General features: G+C 33.1%; 2 protein-coding genes across 2 annotated transcripts; both read left to right on the top strand.

Moving 5' to 3' along the window:
- The first annotated feature begins 1,059 nt into the window (after window positions 1-1,059).
- On the top strand, window positions 1,060-4,365 carry LOC7467884 (uncharacterized). Its single transcript, XM_002324065.4, has one exon. It carries the CDS (start codon window positions 2,252-2,254, stop codon window positions 3,899-3,901), a length of 1,650 nt encoding a protein of 549 aa, XP_002324101.4. The 5' UTR covers window positions 1,060-2,251; the 3' UTR covers window positions 3,902-4,365.
- A 7,311-nt stretch (window positions 4,366-11,676) lies between these two features.
- LOC7467883 (uncharacterized) lies at window positions 11,677-14,981 on the top strand. The gene is made up of 2 exons (XM_002324064.4): window positions 11,677-12,165; window positions 14,047-14,981. The coding sequence occupies exons 1-2, from the start codon at window positions 11,818-11,820 to the stop codon at window positions 14,611-14,613; spliced, it is 915 nt and encodes a 304-aa protein (XP_002324100.4). The 5' UTR covers window positions 11,677-11,817; the 3' UTR covers window positions 14,614-14,981.
- The last annotated feature ends 516 nt before the right edge of the window (window positions 14,982-15,497 follow it).

Genomic DNA, 15,497 nt, shown 5'->3' with positions numbered 1-15,497 from the left:
AATATTTGCAGCTCCAAAAATCAAGTACAAAGTCATGGTTTTTCCTCCGCCTTGTTTTTTCTCCATTTTTTTATGGGCAAAAACAAGTTTTTTAAGCTTTTCAATAATGGCTCCAATTCAAAATTGGGATACTCTTTCCTGTCCTTCCTTCCTTCAAGTATCTAAACAGAGATGATACCCTTTTCGATTCCTAAATTTGTAATTAGCAATTGTCTATACCCGTAAACCAATTCATATCCGCACCTATTATGAGATGATAAAAGGGTTGCTTGGCAGCTTAGAGGTAGTCTGGCTGGTAGAGGAAGTCTGGTGGTGCTTGGTGCTGGTGCGGAGGGGGTGGTGGTGGAGAAGAGTCAAACACGATCAAAGACAGTCGAGGTTGATAAAGAGATGAACGAGATTAAGTTAGTCAACTAGGTCAAATAGACCAGAATCTGGTAAAAATGGTAACAAGCACAAAGTAGAAACACACAGCATGGTGAATTCACATAATCTGTGTATGCCTGAGACAGTTCATGCATCAACAATAACCCAATTCTTGGATCTGATCCATGTTGGCCAGCCTGTTGACATAGGTTTTTCCCATTTTCTCTTATTACCATTTGAGCTTAAATTAATTCAGTGGCCACTTCTATTGACTGTGCTCCATAATCTCAGATCTCTAAAGATACTAAACCATCTGAGTTGAAGATTTTTTTATTCCAATTGTTGCCAAACTTCTTTTTAAATAGATTAAATTAAGACAGGATCTAGTGGCATGGATATACTAGGATAACTCAGCAATTAGTTGATCTAAAACCCGACTCGAGTAAAATAAGAAAAAATTCAATAATAAATTGATTTTTTTTATTTAATCTTGAAATTTGAAGCCTAATGATTAAATTTACTAAACTCATCACACATTATTGAATATCTTGTCTAATTCTATTGAATGAAAAATAGGTTTTTGGCAATGTGACAAATAGTGATTAGAAAATTAGGATAAGCTGAAAGGCACAAAACATGTAAATTAAAATTGCCGTGTTTCAAATCATGATTTTTTATTGTTGTTTTTTAAAGTATTTTTAGTTAAAAATATATTAAAATAATATTTTTAAAAAATTTATTTTTAATATAAATACATGTTTAAAAATATAAAAAATAAAAATTAATTTTAACCAAATTCCATTTAGACCGCAATATCATTTGGTATATTAATGACACTTTAGGATCAGTTTAGATAACAATCCCAATTTCTTCTCCATTCTTCAACCAAAAAGCTACAGCCAGATTCACCTGTGAATCCAAAAGGTCTTGGATACCGTTTAATTTGATTAAGAGCTGAATCTACTTTCCAAGTAGAGAAAGTAGTAAGCTTATTGGAGAAGCAAGCCTTGCATAACAAGACAATGCCACCAAGAAAAGGTGAGTCTATCGTTTCATGATGTACCAACTCAGATAAAAACAATTGCAGCGATGGGACAATCCTAGTCTATGGATGTAGCAGAAGGGCAGGTGGATTTTATCTAAAAATAAAATGGGAAGTGGTTTAATAAATCAAGACACTGCTACTAAATACCATAACATGAATCGAAAAGCAACTCTGACAATTTACTTCAATCACAAGCAATCACATGATCAAATCCCAAATCATTTTGTGGCCAAAATTGTCCCTATTCAATGCAAGCGAGTACAGTTTTATGCGGATTTTAAGCTCACCAGCGAGTATGACTCCATTCCTATAACTTGGCTTCCTTTCCATGCAAGGGTTTCTCTCCTTTTAAATAATTACAAACTCATTATCTTAGAGAGAGAGAGAGAGAGAGAGAGAGGCTTCCTTTTGTTTTTCTCTGGCTTCTTTGTGCATTTTGGCACTTTCAAAGCAGAGTCATAAAACCCATCACTTTCACTACAATATGTCTCTTGCATTGCATATGCTTGCAAAGAAAGTACTCCACCAGAGAGGCAGAGCAATAGAACAGGGGCAAGGGATCACTCTTTGTATGGGGTTTTTAACTTTTCTTAATTGACTTGATTAGATCACAAAAACCCACGCCGTCCCCTCTTTTATCCCTTCTAAAACCAAGACTCCACAAAACTACGCTCTAAATTTAGGTTCTTTTTCATCTGGGTTTCGTTGACTCCTCTGTTATTCTTCTACTTTCTGGTGTGCTTGTTTCCCTGATTGTCAAAGAAGTATCTTTCGCCATTTTTCTTGAGAAAGTTGAGATTTTGCTTGGTTTCTGATCTGGGGTTTCTTTTGTTTGCACAAATGAAGAAGAATCAAGAAAAGGTGCACGTATGCAAGTTATGCAAGAAGAGTTTCTTGACCGGGAAAATGTTGGGTGGTCACATGAAGATTCATGGAGCTAGAAAATCAATTAAAGAATATGTCAAGTTTGAAAGCAACAACATGGGTTCTGAATGTCATGGCCTAAGAGAACAGCCCAAGAAATCTTGGAAATTCTCAGGCTTGAATCATGATGGTAGTGTTTCAATGCAAGAAACAGCGAAATGTAGAGTCTGTGGCAAAGAATTTGGGTCACCAAAATCCCTCCATGGCCACATGAGGCATCACTCTGCTAAAGAAAGGAAAGGAGTTTACTGCGAAGAATGTGGCAGAGGGTTTCTGTCATTAAAATCTCTAAGCAATCACATGAGGCTGCATCATAAGAAGTTGAGGGTCTCAAGTTCAGGGCCTAATCTGGTTGTTATGGCCTTATCTGCTACTGAGACTGTGAATCTTGTGAGAAGAAAGCGATCTAGCAGAATGAGGTACAAGATTACTCCCAATTCTTCTTTTTCTAGATCGAATGAATCTGTATCTGGTTTTGATATTGAGCAAGAAGTTGAGGAGGTGGCTATTACATTGATTATGATGTCTAGGGGTGAATGTAATGGGTTTGATTCATTGTGTCAAAGTAAGCGAATTGAGAGAGGTGAGGGTTATCATGGTTTTGATGGTAATGGATTTGCAAGGCCAAAGAAAACCGGAGAGGATTATTTAGATTCTTGTGATTTGGATTATAAAATTAGTATATCTGGTGGTGAAGGTGATATTGGAATGGGATATGGTGAGGCAGATCAAGTTAGATTGGAAGTTCCCATGGAGAGTTTTCATAAGGATGTTGAATCCAAGAGCCCTCAATTGGATGACGAATCAGGAGTTGAATTCTGTGGTATTGAGATAGAGAAGGGAGGTCACGGTGAATTGATTAACAATTGCACTGTAGCTGAATCAAGTCTGGATCTGATGGGAGGAGTTGGATTGGATGTTGCTCGTTTGGGATTTCAGAAATCTATTCCAATCAATCAAGCAAACTATGATGCTTCTGATGCGGAAATGGGACAGGATGCTCGCCTTCAGATGGTGGTAGCTACAGATTCTGATATCACGGAAAGTCCGAGCAAAAAAGGTGATTTCAGGTGCAGAATCTGCAATAGAAACTTCATCAGTTATCAGTCACTTGGGGGTCACCAAACATTCCATAGAAAGAGCTCCATAGGATTGAAGGTTGATAGCTGCAAAAGGGATATCCAGGCTATTTTTTCTCCTGAAACTAAGGCTATAGGAAAACTTGTCAAGATTGAATGTATTCAGGAATCAGTGAAGCAGGAAACTGATGGAGTCATTGTAAAAGATTGCGAGTCAAAGGAGGGTAAGGAGCACAAATGCCCAGTCTGCTTTAAAGTTTTTCTTTCCGGCCAAGCTTTGGGAGGTCACAAAAGGGCTCATTTTCCTAAAGCCAGAGAAGAACAGAACATTGCAGTGAACCGAGAGGTTTCTGATATCTGTAATGTTTTCACTATTAATGTCCCATTCACAGTTGCTCCAGAGCTCAGTAATGATGTTCGGTGTGAGTCATGGTGGCCTGCCAATTCCCACAAGCATGAGCCACTGGTGGGTCTTATAGCCAACTAAGATGCGTGATGATGCTATTACCTTCCTTCTTAAGAGTTTCAAGAAAGTAGAGACAGGATGTTGCATTTCATTTCTGGTTCAAGGATAGTTCATTCAGAGGTAGATTCTCTTTGCTACTGTCGTTTAGAAAGTCCCAATTGCACTCATTTGGTTTTTGCTTCCTTTTCCACATCATTTCGTCTATGAACAGAAGACGCTTCATTGTTGAGAATCTGAAGCTCATTGGCCAATTCTCTACGGAATTTTGAGTGGTGTAGTAGGACTTGTTTTGCGTCCTTTGCTTTGTTGTTTTCGTACTAGTATGTCAATCGGAACAGATGAACAGAAACATTATTGTTGATCTAGACCGGGTTCCCAATTTTTGTTTACCATTCTTTTGTACTAAATACATAACAGAAAGCAGTTCAAGAAGCATATAATCTCAGTAGTTTGGTTTATATACAGTTTTCAAGATTGGTTGGGAATCATTAATATGTGGAATTGCGAGAGATGAGAGGTTGGTGGCTATCAGACAATTTAAAATTTTGTGCAGCATATGGCATCAGAGCAAAAGGTAGTTCAGTCACCTAACATATCACATGACATATTACCTCAATCTGCATCATATTTTATAATCAATTTTCTCTTAGTTGTAATCTAAAAGAAAACTTATATTGCATTTCATATTCTTCACTTCTCAACATTTAAAGAAGCTCCTTATAATCTTATGCTAGCAGCTCGGCTAAGAGGCCTTTTACTTGAAGGCAAATAGTTCCTGCAACTTAAATGAAGCAGACAGTATAGGATCAAGCTGCTGCTAACATTTAGCTCATGTTGGGTATTAGCTTTTCTACGATAGAAAGTAATATAAAAACATTTTTAAGACCTTACCTTGTATCTTAATTTTTTTTAACTAATTAAATTAATAAAATTAAGCACAAGAATATGATGGACTTATTTAAAGAGTTTTTATTTAAGAAAGTATATTAAAGAATAATATAAAATTATTCTTAGATCTCACTTCATATTCATAGGAAGATGATTAACATGTGTAAATTTTAAACTTGAACTTTTACTTGAAAAAATATATCAAAGAGTAATATAATGTTATTCTTGAAATCTTACTTGATAGTTTAAGCTTTTGAATTGAAACTGGTTAGAAATGCCTTTGCAAACAAGGCATAATCTTAGTTTAAACATTGTCGTGTCCCCGATGAACAAGAGCCAAGCTTGAAGGCCAACAAGCTGCTTTGAGTCTCTTTAGGCTTGAAGCACAGGTTGCTTTCATGCAACTGAAAGATGCCATGTTAAGAAACTTCACTTGTAGATCTAGTAGAGCAATGATGGAGAGAAGCAAGCAGCCCTATTGCTCCACAGCACCTTCTGGATTGATGTTGTGTGACAGTTTCCTCTAAGCTGAGGACTCGTATTGTCAAAAGTTTGTTTATGTAAGAAATGAGAAACACTTCGACAAGAAATCTAATGTGGATAAAGAAGTTGAGTAAATGCAATTAAGAATTGGCGTTGGCAGAAATATGATTATGGAACCAATAATCAGACTTCGGCCACCTCTGCGGCCATTTCTATTTTAGATTTTCTGCTTTCGTTTTCATTCTCTTTTTCAGAAAACTAAGAACAAAAACTTAGAACTGAAAATGAAAACTAAAAAACATATTTGATTGCATATTTATGTTTTTTTTTCCGAGATAAGATAATTATAAATTCTAAAATAGACTTGTACTCTTAATAAATTATGTTTTCAATTATGAGTAATATGAAAGTTGATGGCTGGCATTTAGGTTGATATATACCAGAACCTTCCCAAGTCAAGAATGCTCTTGTGGTGAATGTTCTGTTCTGCAACATGGGAGCAAATTTGTCCATGAATTCACTGTGAATTTCAGGGGAAAAGGAAAGAGAAAAAAGCTTGGGGTTTTCACTTATTGACTTGTGAATCTGTCTCTTAGTTACTGATAATGGCTAGGTCATTTGATAGTTTCATAAAATTTCTTGGTAGCCTGGTGCTTTTGCCCATTTGGGTTTTAGCTTCTGGTGTTTGTTTTTTATTAGAAATAATAAAACTGATACATCAAGGTAAAGGAAAAAAAAAACCTTTCCTTCTGCAGAAATTCATTTCCCTGTGATTCTCTATGATCACTACCACAGTTGCGGAACAGTGAACTCCTTGCATGTTATAAAGAAGGTTGATCATGCAATTCTTTAATATGTAGCTGTGGGTGATTATGCAATCATCTGTGGAATCTATTTCTTTATTTCAAATCTATTTGGTGCATAATATTGCATGCTTTTGTAAATGCAAATTGAAAGGAGATGTAGAGCAGACAATCAAGAAACATCAACGTAAAATTCTTTCCAACGTCGACAGAATAGAAAATCCCGACGAGAAAGTTTTCGACGATGATATTCCATCACCTATTACATTAGCATTATGCTTTTGTAAATTCAAATTGAAAGGAGATGTAGAGTAGACAATCAAGAAACATCAAGTAATATTCTTTCCAATGTCGCTGGAATTGAAAATCCTGAAGAGAAAGTTTCCGACGATGATATTCCATCACCTATTACATTAACATTGAAAAATATAATGGTAAGAGATTGGGATTAAGAAGTTTGTTCTCTCTGTAGTCTCAGGTTCGAGTCCTGTGGTTGCTAATATGATGGTCACTGGAGGCTTACATGGTCTTTAATTTCAAGACCGTAAAATTAGTTGAAGTGTGCGCAAACTGATTCGAACACCCACGTTAATAAAAAAAACATTGAAAAATACCGACCTGATTTTTATTATATACCAACAGAATATTTTGGCAACATTTTTCAATTTTCAGGCAGTGATTAAATATATCTCTAATAACAATTTCATTTTAATTCCATCCTTTTTCTATAGTAACATAATCAAGAAACTTAGATAAACAAGTAGAGGTGAAGCATCATTATTGATGCAGTTTCCTTGTATTTCAGGCAGTAAACAGTTGTTTTTGGAAGGTTTTCAAATTCTCCTCCAAATGGATATGGTTGTAACATGCAAGAAAAGATAACAAACAATACCAAAAGAAAATGAAAACATCGACATAATAATCTTTTCAATGTCGACGGGATAGAAAACTCAGACGAGAAAGTTTCCAACAATAGTATTTCATCACCTATTATGTCGGTATTGGGAAATACTGACAGAATCTTTACTATATACCAACGGAATATTTTGTTAATATTTTTTTAATTTTCATATAGTGATTGAATAGATTTCTTTAGATTCGTTGTGTGTTTTGTGTTTTAGGTATTTTTAGCTTTTTCTTTCTTGGATTTTTTTTTTATATTTGAAATTAACCGATAGACCTACCATGCTTGTTTTTGTCTCTTTTGGTGTCAATAAATCCATTTGCTGACTGATTTGCAACCCTTTACAGATGAATAATTTTTTGAACTCTTCCAGTTAACATTGATTTGTATGGTGATAAAAAAGAGGAGTCAGAGATGATGCATTCCATAAAATTTCTTGTTTTCTCAACATTTGTTTTTCTCGAAGTATTGTTTGCCCAGATTGACAATCAATGAAATGCGCTGTAAGAACATTCACAGTCAATTGTTTAAGATATTTAATAATTGAAGAAGATTCAAATCTAACATAAATTCCTAGTCTCCTTTGTTGACCCATTTTTGTGCGCTCTGGTGGGGCAATTGAAATATATATTTGGTTCTTGATCAAGAATTAATATATTTGGTCCCACAAATTTCTTTTATAAAAACATATATTTTCCTTTTTTATTCAAGAAATCTAAAAAAAATCAGAAATTCAAATCCAAAAATATTTTCGATACACAAGTGGATGAACTCTTGAGCTACAATAGATCAAAACACTAGAAGAATAGTCAGATTGAGATATTATTAATAAGATGGGCCGGAGAAAGACGTAATGAAAAGAATAGTCAAATATTATTCCAAAAATTTTGTTTGGAAGTTGTTTTGACCAACATTAGAAGAATTAAGTAAGTTCAAGGGCTCAATTGAACTTCTAATACGCTTAATTAACCTAATTAAAAATTTAATTGAAGCAAAATTGAGTTTGAAAGTCAATTAGACCAAAATTGAAAGAAGTAATTAATTTAAAGGTTTAATTAAAATTCTAATGGGTATGTTTAACTTATTTAAGAACTTATTTAAAAGAAATTTAAGATTGAAATCCAACTTGACCAATATTGGAAGAATTAGTTAAGTTTAAGGGCTTATTTAAACTTCTAATGAGTTTAATTGACTTAATTAAAAACTTAATTGAAACAAAAATTAAGTTTGAAAGTTGTTTTGGCTAAAATTAAAAGAATTAATTATGCTCAATGGCTTAATTAAACTTCTAATGAGTTTTGTTGACTTATTTGAAGAAAATCAAGTTTAGAGACCTAATTTGAATCAATTTGCAAAAATTGGAAGATCAAAAACCTATTTGAACCTTAGGAATCATAGATTAATGCAATCAAGAATTTAATTGAAAGAAGTTTGAAGGTTAATTAATTATTTAATTGAAATAATTCAAAGTCAAAGACCAAGGTGCAAAAGGCGCATACATTCAAGGACTAAAATTGACCAAATCAGGGGTCAAATTGAAACAAAATAAAAGTTTGAAAGTTAATAAAGGTCAAATTGCATAATTGAGAGACCAAGGATTAAGTTGTCAAAGGCACACGGGTTAAAGGATTTTAACCAATTTTTGCAAAGATGCAATTGCAACAATTGAAGTTTTCGGTTTAATTGGGGATATAAATGCTGGAATTAGAAGAACATGGGCAAATTTGAAAATTTAAAAAGCCCGATGAAAAACCCTAATTTTTAGGGTTTAGTAACGAACAACATGTCACTCAAACTTAAATAAAGAAATTAGGTGACACATCATTTGATCACTATTCTTCTTCTTCTTCTATAGTCAAGAAAGTTGATCGAGCGACCACCTTCAGATGAATAAATATGGTATCTCTAACCACCTTAGGGGATCTAATCATAAACAATCAACTAAAAAACATTCTTGTACAAAGATTAGCCATTCTCATCAAATATAAGACAAACTTGACAATATCTTATCCTCATTAAGTCTCCCCTACATTGAGAATCTCAAACATATCGAGGACTAATCTTTCAACCAATAAATATGAAGTTCTAGACCTCTAAATTAAGTAAGGTGTATTTTCAATGATAGATATACATCTCCTCTACATATTTCAGGTCCATCAATAACACATTTATGTCCAGTTCCACAATGAATTCACCAAAGTACTTTAAAGTACTCTACCTAGACAACCTCAACTAAAGAAGAAATTCACCTATGAAAGAACAAACTTTGAGACTGCTTTCTCATGCTAGGACTCGATTCACAAAGTAATAAAGGGGAGACCAGACACCACAACTTTCAAGAGGAAGGTTTTAGAAGATATGGAAAGAGGAAGAATCTTTCATAACCACCTACCTTGTAGAAAAACACTGTGGTTTTATAACCTCTTGGTTTATCTTTACTTATAAAAGAGAGGTGTTTTACAGGAATAGGGGGTCCAGAAGAGAAGGAAAATCATGGAAAAACTGAGATAGAAATTCTTGAATTGATTGAGAAAAAAAATACAAGAAAATAATGTGTAGAGTTGAGAGAAGAAAAGAGAAAAGAAAAAAAGGCATACAAACCAGGGTTTAGAAGCAAAGGAAAAGAGGAAAGAAACAATAAAATCTAGTAAAAGAAGGTTGCATCGTTGTAAAAGATATATTTTAAACTTTGATAAAAAGATGTAACTTAATAGGCACACCTCTCCTTTAATTTTTATGAAGTCCATTTTTTATTGTTTGTTCTTCATATTGTTGGTTTCTCTTTCATTTTAGAAGCAACATACATAGTAGATTACTAGATTGGTGGTTCGCGTGATACCATGGGCTGACACAAATTTTTTTTTTTACTTGAAAAAAAGTTTAGGAAACGATTATATTTTTAAAGAAGTGAGAGAAATTCTATAACTGGGTTAAATCTTGATTAATTTGATAATATGATAAAAAAGATAAGGCAACAACAAAAAAAAATAAAAAAAATATTGCCCTAGAAAAATTTGGGATAGAACATGAAACATGTGATTAGGATAACCCTATAGAAGTATGATACCATAAAAAATCAATTGTGAAAAAGGATCTAGAAAAAAAAACCAATGTCGAACAATGATATCAAAAAAGAAAATAAGACAAAAAATGATGTCAACCCTTAGTAACTTTTCAAACTTGTAACCCGAGTCATTTGACCGAAGGCACTATATATAAAAAAAATTATAAAGCCCAATCCCTAGAAAATAAAACGTTGAAGGATTAAATAAAACAATTACATAAAAAAATTAATACACTATAAACTTGGATTGAACTGTAAAATTAAAATTAATAAAACTTTTAGAAAAAGATTAAGAAAAAAAAGTCCAAAGAATAAGGATCAAGTTAAAAACATCAGTGCATGATAAAAAAAAATTGAACTTGTAGAATTTTTTAACATGTTTTTTTACATAAAAAAAAACTCCTAAATATAAATTGAAGAACTTATACACGCATCTAATTAAATAAATCAAGAACTATTGCGTAATGAAATGAAAAAAAAGGTCATCAAAGATAAATAAAATTAAAATTAAAAAAATTGATAAATGAATGTAAATGAAAATATTTAATATCGTAAAAACATCTCATTTATCTTATTGTGTTTGATGAAATTATTTATTAAAATTAATTTGTAATAAAAATCGATATACATAAAATTTATTGAAAAGAATAAAAAGAAAAATATTATATAAAACTTCATATATTAAAAATAAAAAGAAAAATATGCTACACACACTATAAGTTAAAAATAATAAGAATTAAGAGTTAGGTAGAGAGATTATGACTTCAAATAATAGGACCATATATTTTCTTTATCTAAATAACATACAAATACATATGTACATATGTCATTCATGCATTCTCATATTTTCTTAACATTTTCATTATTAAAATGAAAAGTCACAAAGAAAATATTATTGCAAGACATCAAATAATAAATGCATATAAAATATATAAAATATTTTTTTATAAATAAAGCCTTTTCAAGAGACTAAGATGAAATAACATATATTTATCTTTTTCAAGAGATAAAAGAAATCATATAAACTTATCCTCTTCCCGAGATTAAAAATCATAAGAATTTATCTTTTCATAATTTCATTATCTTTCAAAACTATATAGTCATATATGTTTTTATCTAATAATAAAAATAAAATTTAATGAAAAATGAATGCTTTGATATGATTTTATCTTGATAACATGATATAAAATTAAAAAATAAAATAAAATATATAAAAAACTAGAAAATCTCGCAACCATCTTATTAAAATGATATTTTATTTTATTCTATTTATAAGAAAGAGAAATAAATGAATAAAAAAAAAGAAGAAAAGATAATAAATATACATTTCATAATATATTAATAACAATAGTATTTTTTTTTTCTTTTATATACCATAGTTTTAAACTCGAGAAACGGATTTTGACCATGTCGTTAGGTTATTTATTCTAAATTGACCTTTAAATTTTTTAAAGATAAAATAATATTATTTTTATTAAAAATAATAAATAAATAATAGGCTGTAATTGAATCTAACTGGCTTCACCGAGTAACTACCCGAATTTTTAACAAATCACTGAGTTTTTTCTTTCCTCTTTTTTAAAAAAAATTGGATTTGATTCCGGAAAACTATCTATATCTTTGGATATAGCAGATATATAAATGAATAAAGAATTCAAATTCAACCATTTTCTTTTAAATTTTAGGGCAAAAGTAATTCTTGAAAATTGTCCTGTTATTTATTTATTTATTTCCATCAAAAGATTCATACATGTCTTGACACAAAATAAAAACACCACAAACTCATAAAATTCCCATGGAGTACGCAGCAGCAGCATATCCTCAAATGCATCAAAATCAAAATGCAAACCCTAACCCACCGCAGCAACAGCCACAGCGACAGCCACAACCAATCTCTACTTCTTTATACTCTTCTTATTATTATCCTCCTCCTGCTGCTGTTGCTGCTGATCCCCAAAACCAGCACATTACTACTCAATTCTACACCACTGACCCCACTACCAGTCTTACACCTCCTGGGGTTGAATCCTACACTAACTACCCACATCTTGCCTACTGTTTCGATCCCAATTCCAATACTTGGGTTGCTAAGGAAGCTGTTCGGCAATATGGGTCTGCTCCTGCTGCCTTTCCTGCCCCTGTTGTAAGTGGTTGGTCCTCTGTTTTTCACTTTTTTTTTCTGGGGTATTTTTTTATTGCTATATTCCTTGTGAATTATTGAGTGTTTAACAGGATTTAAAGTTTGTGCTTTTATTTGTGAATTGTGGGCTTTGGTATTTTTGTGGAGATTTGTAAAGGGTTTTTTGATTGCTGAGAAAATATGGCAAATGGGAAAAAATCTAGCATTTTGTGAACTAGAAAAGAGTATCGTTTGGCTTCTGACATTATGTTGGAAACTGAAATAAAACTAGAGTTGTGAATATAATAAAGGCAACCAAATTCATAGTAAGAGAAAGCTTTGATTTGTTTCTTCCAGTATTAATAGTAAACGTGAAATTTTAAGTTTTGGTGTGATTTGATAATGAGTGCACTAGAGGGAGAAATCAAAGTATTGTTGACAAAGTGATCATGTCTGAGAATTGGCGTAGTGATTTCTTCTTGATTATGATGATATTGTTGTATTCGAATAAGAAAGCTAGATTGGAAAATTACTTGCATCTGCAGAAGATTACGCTTGTTGAGGCTCTAGAAATTCGCAGTAATAATCTTTTAGTCGGAGGGCTTCCTTTTTTATACACAACTTTGTCATCAAACCATTTCGCCAACCTTCTTGCCTTGACCCAGCAAGCTGGGGTATGGAGGATTTATTGATTGAACTTTTCAAGCCGTCCAAATTGTTGGGCTAGTGATAAGTTCCATATGGATGCGTGATTTATCCTTTCAACTATCCTGCTACAGATCGGATTGTCTATTTGTGGATGCAAGGTTATGAGTTTGTTTGAAAGTGATTTTGTTATGGAACCCACTATGCATGCCAAGAAAAAAAGTACATTTTTTACAACACATGCTCCTCCATTACTTGGATTAATATTGTCCAGATTCTAGAGCTTTTCAGTTTATTGTTGATGTCCCCCCCGCTTCTCTGGTAGCTTAATTTACACTAAGAGTGGCATATTGTAATATGACTTTCACAGTCAACTGTCATCCAATGAGTTGCGTGTATTTTTTTTCTAATGTTGTTGAATGCCAATGTAAATGTCTCATAATGAATGGTCACTGCACATATACATTCTGAAGAAGTTGTTTTTAACTCTAAACTTCCAAACGGTGAAGCTATATATTGTGCACCATGCTCAGTATATCAAATAAAATACTAGAGATTCTTAAATTTTAATAAAATCTTGCTTACTAAATGACATGGAAGCTTGTGATTGGAGTTTATTGCTCCATTCCATCATTGGAGTCATATCACTAAATGTGATAATATTCCTCATTCCATGGTTTGAACAGCTTTCTTGCATAATGAATGCCGCACCATTTAGTAAACTAGTCTTAGGAAGAATGTTCAAGTAGTCTTAGCACTAACCAGGCTAAATTAACTGTAGAAGGGGTTTGAGATCAAGTTTGTCCTATAATAGTTAACTTTGACTATATTATTCAGGCTACAGTTATTGAATGGACTGTGGTTTTTTTATGCCATCCCTTGAAATCATTTTCTGTATTGATGTTGTTTAGCATGTGTTAGTGGGAAGTACATTTTTACTCATGTAAGTAGTGTATTGTAAAGGACTATTTAATACATTTACTCTCAACACTAAAGTTGCCGCTTGTTGCTGATGCTGCTACTCTTCCAGTTATATTAATTTTACAGCGAGTAATGTTTAAGGTGTGCTCGTTTTGAAATTGAGCACTAGATTGGTGACTGTTGAATACCTTGGCAGGATATTCCGATGCAAATCCCTAGTTTCTCTTATTGAAAAAAGGACGAAGTTATCTTTGGCATATCTACTTACACATTTGCTTGTTATGTGCTGTTATCTATATCTTAATTCATTACAAACTAACGCCTCCATTATATGCGCAGAGCAACACTATACCTCCAAATGGCACAGAGCAGTTGGCCGTTTCACATCTGGACTCAACTTTGTGGGCCAATCTTACATTTCTTGCCCAAGGAAATAGCAATCAGAAGAAGCAACAGAAAAAAACACAGCAAAAGAAAATGAAGGTTGTTCAATCTGCATATTGTGAAGTTTGTAAGGTGGACTGCAACAGCAAGGATGTACTTGACCAGCATAAACTAGGAAAGAAGCATAAGAAAAACTTGGAGAAATTACAAGCAGCTGCTGCTGGCTGCAGTGTCTCAGCAGGATCAAGTAATCCAGTTATTGGGCCACAAGAAAACCCCAGTAAGAGTGAAAATGGAAATGGGCAAAAGAGTAAGAAGAAGGCCGCTGAACCACTGGAAGATTTGGATACGAAGAGAAGAAGAATTCTTGAGGGTGGAGCAGCAGCAGATGCAGTCAGGGTATGTTCGTTTTGTAATGTGGTGTGCAACAGTGATACAGTGTTCAATTCTCATCTTGCTGGACAAAAGCATGCTGCTATGCTGAAAAAGCTTGCTGGAATAAGAATGGCCACTGCCATATAAATATAAGATAATCAGAATGAATGGATTGGACACACCTAGTACTTTCCTTTTTGTTGCTGTTCCGGTATATTCTTGTTCTATTAACATACGTAGCCATTTTGTCTATTCTGTTAGAGAACCGCCTCCACAGGGAAATGTTTTTGATAACATGGCGGGGAGACTTGGCATTCATCATCTCTAGGACTTTTTGAGTAGCACTGCTTACTTCCCTAGGCATAATTTTGTTTTCCAAATGTCTGGATGTTCATATCCAGGGAAGCACAACGAGCCAACAGTATTTCCTACAAACACAACCATTCTAACAATCTTATCCTTTGAACTGACTGTTTTTGAAATGCAATGTATCTATGAAATTGAAGGATCTGTAATTCTCGTTCAAAGTTACAAGCATCTTCTCTATTCTAGAAAGGGACTTTCAGACCGCCGCCCTTGTGCAGTGCTAGTAGTGGTTTTTTGGATCTGCTATGCTGCTGGAGGCTTAGGATTGAAAGTAGTGTGGCTATGGCCTATTACTTCAGCCCTCAAAGGGACTGCCGCCCCCGTCACTGCACCGTCTCAATTTGCATATATATGGTTCACCGGGAAGCTGGCTGAGTATGGAAACAGATTTTTTTACATATTATTATTCAAAATTATTTTCTTCTTATACAAGAAATAAAGTGTAAGATTTCTCAAGCACTTTTCCCTTATCATGCGTTTCTATTTTTTTCTTTCAATGATAATTTATATAGTTCAAATTGTGGTCATATGCGCTCTGATATAATTATTCTTTTACTATACAATAAATTAAATGAGTTACTTTACTTCCAAAAAAAAAAAAAAAGGCATTGACAACCCTGGGCAGATAAATTTTTAAAATTTTTTATTTAAAAATATATTAAAAT

Source organism: Populus trichocarpa, chromosome 17 (assembly GCF_000002775.5).
Source record: "Populus trichocarpa isolate Nisqually-1 chromosome 17, P.trichocarpa_v4.1, whole genome shotgun sequence".
NCBI lineage: Eukaryota > Viridiplantae > Streptophyta > Magnoliopsida > Malpighiales > Salicaceae > Populus > Populus trichocarpa.
Note: the sequence above shows the minus strand (reverse complement) of the source record. Positions and strands in the feature narration are given on the sequence as shown.

Bases quoted from the DNA above. Each gene is read 5' to 3' on its own strand.
- LOC7467884 (XM_002324065.4), top strand. From the start codon at position 2,252: ATGAAGAAGAATCAAGAAAAGGTGCACGTATGCAAGTTATGCAAGAAG.
- LOC7467883 (XM_002324064.4), top strand. From the start codon at position 11,818: ATGGAGTACGCAGCAGCAGCATATCCTCAAATGCATCAAAATCAAAAT. The intron at 12,166-14,046 runs GTAAGTGGTTGG...TTATATGCGCAG, and splicing joins CTGCCTTTCCTGCCCCTGTT to AGCAACACTATACCTCCAAA.